The 7,500-nt window shown below is 41.0% G+C and overlaps 1 protein-coding gene across 2 annotated transcripts in view; it reads right to left on the reverse strand.

Annotated features, from left to right (window-relative positions):
* p115 (General vesicular transport factor p115) overlaps positions 1-7,500 on the reverse strand; it is a 764,785-nt gene that overhangs the window by 23,581 nt on the left and 733,704 nt on the right. For both annotated transcript variants that reach the window (XM_068380069.1, XM_068380070.1), the window contains one exon: positions 6,857-7,054. In XM_068380069.1, the coding sequence (XP_068236170.1) occupies positions 6,857-7,054 (198 nt within the window). The remainder of the gene's footprint in view (positions 1-6,856; positions 7,055-7,500) is intronic.

Here is a 7,500-nt window from a genome sequence, read left to right on the forward strand (position 1 = left end):
ACCTTCCCCCAAACGGAAGCAAGGCTCCGGGAAAGGTTGTGCCGGCCATGACGGCTGCCAGTGGGAGACCCTTAGAACTTTGAGTATTCTTCAGTCCTCTCTTGGACTGCCATCCATAAACCCTGGAACCGGCAGAGCAGCCGGCAACAGATTCTGTGGCTGGATGAAAGCTAGAATTATTACATTCTCCCCCTTCCATTTGAATCCTCATTCTGGAAGAAGGCAGTAGAGACAGTAGTCCCTACAACCCTAATTATTGTACTAAACTATAATAATACGGTAGCCCTTCTCTCCATGCTTTCTCTCTCTCTGTCGGCTGGTGCCATCAGGTACTAGCCTAGCCGGTATCAAGCCGGCAGAACTACAGCATAAGATTATACAGTAGCCAGTATTTCTGCAGTATAGTAAATACAGCAGTTAGAAAACTATAGTATATAATATATAATAGTATGTTTTCCAACATATTCTGTGTATCCTTTCACAGTCCATTGTTGAGACGACTAAATAATGTTGAAGTGAAAGTATTCCTTCAATATCTTGATGACTCCTAGGTCATCAGAACATAATATCTTTACCCTACAATATTAATATTCCTTTAGTGGGAGGGTTAGTGCTAGTATACACTAACTTCAGCTCTATATTCTAGAGCTCTTCCTCTTCCACCCTAGATTTCCCTAATAAGGAAATTTTTAAATATTAATATTGAGGGAGGTCACAGCAATTGCCTGGACAGGAAACATAGATATGTGTCTTTCCTATTTCTTTTCTAGCTTACTATCCTAAGCTATAATGATAATAGTAAGTGCTATTTTTAATGCATAAGATTAATTTATCAGTGTGATAAATTACCCCATACTCATTTCACCTTTTTCTTTCCTTACAGGAGGAGTCCAAGGTGAAGTGTGCAGTTATGTACTGCAACCACATGAGTAAGAACTTTTGTGGCCACAACATGTGCAGGTCTCATGCCTCCTGCTCCATCGCAACTGAAACCCTGAGATACTGGGACCCCCAAGGGTTGCAACGTCTGCTCGGCCTTGATGACCGAGGGTTTCGGCGATCCCAAGACGACGGAGTCGAGGGATACTGCGAGGGAAACACTTCGGAAGTGGGTACGAGGGTACCAGAAGAACTCTCCAGGACTGTACCTACCAAGCGACGCAATTAGAAGCCTGCTGTTCCCTAAAGCGAGAAGAGAACAAGAGACAAAAGAGAGACTAGCCGCCTCTCTATCCCACCAAAACTGCATGGAGATGTGTGCAGGCATTGCAAGCACGCCAGACATGTATACAGTCCCAGCCAAGATGCACATGGCTACGTTGGCCAAGGACTTGTACACTTTTGTGAAGGCCACAAGGGCCTGCAGAGAGTTTGTGTTTGCCAATGCAACGGTCAAACACGAGCCCAGGAAATTGATCACTTCCTCCATCTGGGTCAAGGACCTCTTCCCAAAGGAAGCAGTCCAAGAGGTAGTCGCCAAAGCCGCCACTGAAAATAGGAACCTTCTCCAAAATTGGGCATGTCTGCAAAGAGATAATCTTCTCCTGATGCTGGTCCCCAACCTAAGAGGAAAACGAAGAAGCCAAGAATGCCTCCTCGACCTGTGCAACACCCTACGGTAACCAAGACCACAGTGCCCCAAATGGTTGCTCAGCCGCAAACCACTTTCCAGATGGTGCCTCAACAGCTGGTAGCCCAGTCACCAGCCTTTAACCCAAGTTTTGAGAGGCACACCACTACCTTTCACCCGAAAGGTAAAGGGTCTAAACGAGGCTCCTAAAGAAACCCCCCAAGAGGAGGAGGACGTGGTCAGGGTAGCAAACCCTCCGGATCATCCAAGCAATGAGATGCTCCCGGTAGGAGGAAGACTTCTCAGCTTCAGGATCGTTGGACCTTCCATCCCTGGGGCCACAGCCTAATCAAGAATGGACTAGAATGGAAATGGAAAAGATCTCCACCTTCCTTTCCTCTATTCTTCCAACACTCCACCCCCTTATTGGAAGAATATACCTTAGAACTCTTGAGCAAAACGGTTATGAGGAAAGCAAAGTCCATCAAATTCCAGGGAAGGCAGTTTTGTGTTCCCAAGAAGGACTCGGACAAACTCAGAGTCATTCTAGGCTTATCTCCACTCAACAAGTTCATCGAGAACAACAAGTTCCAGATGTTAACCTTACAACATATAAGAACCCTGTTACCGAAAGGGGCGTACACAGTCTCAATAGACCTGGTAGATGCTTACTGGCACCTTCCAGTCAGCGGCCCCCTCTCCTCCTACTTAAGATTCAAGCCATGGAAGACAAAGTATGTCTTCAAAGCCATGTCCTTTGGACTAAACATAGCCACAAGGATTTTCACGAAACTTGCAGACACAGTCGTACAACTACTACGCTTAGAAGGCGTTCAGGTAGCAGCATACCTCGACGACTGGCTGGTGTGAGCAGCATCCAAGACTGCTTGTCTGCAGGTAGCCACAGAGGTAATCCAGTTCCTGGAACAACTGGGCTTCAAGATCAACTGCAAGAAGTCTCGCCTCTCTCCAGCTCAAGAGTTTCAATGGTTGGGAATCCATTGGAACTTGCAGTCACACCGCCTCTCCATTCCACCAAAGAAGAGGGGAGTGATCGCGGGTTCTGTCAAGAGACTACTGAAATCCAACAGGATTTCAAGACGCCAACAGGAAAGAGTACTGGGCCCTCTCCAGCTAAAAGATGCGTCAGGAATCTGGAGAAGATACGCAATTAAACACTCGAAGAGATCAACAGAGACCGACACTGACCTTACTGCGATTACTTCTGAGGCCGTGGTCGAAGGTCAAGAGCCTAGCAAGGGCTATTCCCTTAAAACCACCTCAACCGTCGGTAGTCATCCACACGGATGCCTCAACGGAAGGATGGGGAGGTCATTCCCATCAAAGGAAAAATCAAGGGACCTGGTCATCCATGTTCAAGACCTTTCACATCAACATTCTGGAGGCCATGGCAGTCCTCCTGACATTGAAAAAGCTATCCCCTCACAGATCAGCCCACATCAAGTTGGTATTGGACAGCAAAGTGATAGCGAGATGTCTGAACCGACAAGGCTCGAGATTGCCCTACATCAACCACGTGATGTTGGCCATCTTTCGCTTAGCAAGAAAGAAAAGATGGCATTTATCAGCAGTTCACCTACAAGGGTTCCGCAATGTGACGGCGGACGCTCAATCCAGGTGAAACGCCATGTCCCTCGATTGGAACAGATGGAGTCATATCTATCTGTTCCTGCCAACAAATCTCCTGCTGAAGGTCCTCAACAAGCTGAGATCCTTCAATGGGACAGCAGCAGTGGTGGCCCCCAAATGGACCAAGAGCAATTGGTTCCCTCTAGTGATAGATCTGAGGCTGAGGCTGTTTCCTCTACCAAACCCAGTTCTATCCCAACTGGTTCAGAAGTCGACTGTCTACACTTCATCACTGAGAACCCAAAACCTTCATCTCATGATTTTCTTGCCTTAGCAGTTAAGAAAAGGTTTGGGATCTCGAAAGACAGCATCAACTTTATAGAAGAATACAAGTCAAAATCAACCAGAAGACAATATGAATCATCTCGGAAGAAGTGGGTCTCTTTTGTTAAAGCAAAAAAGCCGACAGAAATCCTTCTGCATCCACCTTCACTAACAAGGCTTGGCTTCCACCATGATAACTACGTGTAAGTCAGCTTTGACTAGACCTCTTCTATACGCCTTCCAGGTGGTCCTGTCGAACGACATCTTCAACAAGATTCCGAAGGCATGCGCTAGACTTAAACCAGCAGCCCCTCCGAAGCCCATTTCATGGTCTTTGGACAAAGTCTTGCACTATGCTTCGAACTTTAACAATGAAGATTGCTCCTTAAAGGATCTAACACAAAAAGTGATATTTTTGTTCGCTATAGCATCAGGGGTTAGAGTTAGTGAAATAGTAGCCCTATCAGGAGACGAGGGAGATATTCAGTTCACAGAAGAGAGAGAACTGAATCTTTTTCCCGATCCTACTTTTCTCACCAAAAACGAGCTACCCACCAAAAGGTGGGGTCCTTGGAGAATCTGCCCACTGAAGGAAGATTTCTCTCTATGTCCTGTGGAGTGTCTAAAGGTCTATCTTCGAAGAACTTCAGACTTCAAGGTAGGACAGTGCTTCATAGGCGAAACCTCAAGCTTGGCAGGAGGTTTCGAAGCGCACCTTGAACTCTGCTTGGAAGAAGTTGTGGCCTGATGCCATCTCCGCACGAGATTTTGAGGGCTTCCACGCAGACCAAACTGAAGACGATTCCGAAAATGTTGACAATCCTGAACCTGATGCTCAATCTGAAGTTGCCGAGATCGTTACACTCAGGAAGTCCATGAGTCTGGAAGTTGATGAGGCCAACATTGATGAGCTTATCCAGGAGCACCAAGAGGAACTTATGACCGGGGGGGGATGACCCACTGACAACGGCAGAAATTAAAGAGGATCTAGATGGCTACTTTAAAATGGTGGCTCTCGTAGAAAAGAGACACCCAGAAAAAATTCTCACAGGTCGTGCGCTTGAGTACTGTAATGAAGTTTGCCCGAGTTATTTCAGGAGAATTTTAAGAAGCAGGTAGAAACAAGCTTCTTTGGACAATTATTTTATTAAGAGGCCTTTGGTAGAAGCAGACTAAGCGCCAGGTAAAAAACGAAAGAAAAGTGGCAGTGATGAAGAAAATATGTAATTAATTGAATTTAAACATAGAAAACAGAAAAAAATAGAATGAAAAAAAAAATAAATTTCATTTTAAGTTTATCGTAAGGTTAAGTGTTAATATTTCCTGCCTTTTGTAGATGCGGTTCCTAAAATTAAGTGTTAATGTTTTCCGTCATTTATAAATCTGTTTTGTACAGTTAAGTGTTTACGTTTTCTGCCACTTGTACTTAAACGTTTTCCGCTGATTTCCTCCTCCTCTACCGCCCCGCACTTCGCTCTCGGACATCGCCTCACTCCAAAGTTAAGGTTCCACATTTTGTTACTTTATCAAATGATCAAATTACAGTACTTTTCATATATTTAGTACTGTTTATTGGCAAATATCATTTTTATAATAATTTAATGGGGTGTTTTTCTAGGGTCTGGAACGAATTTGGCTATTTACATGTAAAAGGCGACTCGCTACACGAAAAAATCACTTTACGAAAGCCCTTACAGAACCAATTAATTTCGTGTTGTGAGGCATCTCTTTATATTCTTTTTCCTTTGAGGTTGCATTAATCCATATAGGTGGCTTACACTTTCTATGTGTTATCAAATTCATTTTGGGGTCAACAGATTCACTATGATACCAGTCACTGGGGTGATATATGTCAAAGTTTTTGGGAGCTGCATTGCATAGAAGCCTAGTAATCTCACTATAATCAATGTTTATTTCTGAAATTTCCCAGATCACTTTAAAAGCTTCCCCATGATGACTAAAGCAGATCCATGCTTGCAATTTTTAATTTCTTTCTTTGAAATTCCTTATTTTGTTAATCTTACCAAAAGGTTTGAAAGACACCCATAATGCTTTATATTGATAATTTATTGTTATTTCAGTAAGAGACCCTCTATTATGGCTGTTTGCTTAAAGACAATGGTTGCTTCAGTGGCGTTAATTTCATGACTCTTTTTCTATTGGTCTAATTTTCTTCTTTTCAACATCTCAGTAATTGCTCTATTTTTAATTTTAGAGAGGATATGGATGTTCATCAGTAAATGAATCAAGTTTTTGGCTTTAGAAAAGTTTATATGAAGATTGGTTTAATGACTAAGTCCAGGCCTTTCATTGAAAGAATGAACAGCACACGATTTTCAGACAAGCTCCACTGAAATAATAATTTTTTCACTATGGCCTCTGATATTGTGTAATGCAAAGGGCCTATGTGAAGTTTCTGCACCTCCACTTTCACAAATCTCCACTTTCATATTTCACAGGACTCACCCAAGTAAGGCTGGGAATTCCAGCTCTGCTGGTTCTTACAGGAACTCGGCTGTAGCTATCCTGTACAGTACTATTTACTCAGGGGTGATGTTAATAAATGTCCAACCTTCTCTGTTTTCTGCACATCATTATCTCCTTATGATGCCAATTTTCAGTTTATTCTTCTATATGACTCATAACATGCATCGAAAACATTTATTTCCAAATTGGAAAAAACTTTTATACATAACTTTCTTGGCATATAATAGTTGAAAAAATGTACCACTACAGATAATACTAATTGAAATGCTTCACTGGATGATATATGTCTATTTGATTTCTGAACTTTATTCAGTCAACCTATTATTCTATTTATCCCTCAAGTAAAGGTTTTGCTTCCCAAGAACTCATATTAGGTATTATCAAAGTTTGTCATGAATCATAATTATTTTTGGTATACAGTATATAACCATTCTTTACATAAATATCTATCTGCACTAAACCTCAGACAATTGTAGAGTTAGGGTTTCTTGAAAGAAATAGCCCACTACACATCCCTATCTTTCTTGCAGCAGTTATACAACACTAAGGGTGAATCTACCTGACATGTAAGGCCTTTTTGAAACTTTAATGCATGTCCTGCCAGGTAAAACAGAAGGGGCTCGCTTCATTTGTGGAGCATTCGTTGATTGGACATGCAAAATTAGCTACTTGTATTATATAGTAAAAGGTTCATATGTGATTTTTTAATTTTAAATATATATATACAAACAAAGGACTTTTGGAATACTAAAAACTAATGAGATAATTCATATAAAATTTTACAATCACTCTTTCTCTACAATATCTTCCGTAAAATGCCTTTTCAGTAACAGAAAATGTCTATCACTGAGGGTGTTAATCAAGCCACAAATTTTGAAAACTTACCTCCAACTCTCTACGTTTTTTTTCATCCAATGAGGCTGATACAGTACTCTCTGATGATGCTCCGGTATTGAGTTGCTTTTGAAGTTGTTTATTTTGAGAGAGAGTATCTTGAAGTTGGCCATCCATCAAATTGTTTTCTTCCCTTAATTTACTATTTAGTTCTTTTAACTGATCCAGTTCTTTCTGCAGAGCCAACACCTAGTAACAATGTTAAAATTTAATCTAAATCTGCATATATTGCCTTAAATATTATTACAATATATTTTTTTTTTTTAATATTTTGAGTATTAGCTACTCAATTTGGCAAATAAAAAGGAACTTTAAAAAGATGCTTAGACTGGAGTATAATCCATAATTATCCCATGAAAATATGCAGGGACAAATCTAATATACAACTTAATCTATTCAATATGATGAGAGTATCATAGATAAATCGAGCATTCAACCCATTCATATACCCTTATGCTTCACTTCTATTGATATCACTAACTTAAATAAAATACTATATCTAAAATCGTCTACAATAATATTAGAAACTATAAGAATGGGATTAGAAATTTATTGTAATCCATCTAATGAAATCAAAATACAAAAAGGCAATGGACTCTCAACACATACATGTACCTGTGCATAGTGCATATACT

Source organism: Palaemon carinicauda, chromosome 9, assembly GCF_036898095.1.
Source record: "Palaemon carinicauda isolate YSFRI2023 chromosome 9, ASM3689809v2, whole genome shotgun sequence".
Lineage (NCBI taxonomy): Eukaryota > Metazoa > Arthropoda > Malacostraca > Decapoda > Palaemonidae > Palaemon > Palaemon carinicauda.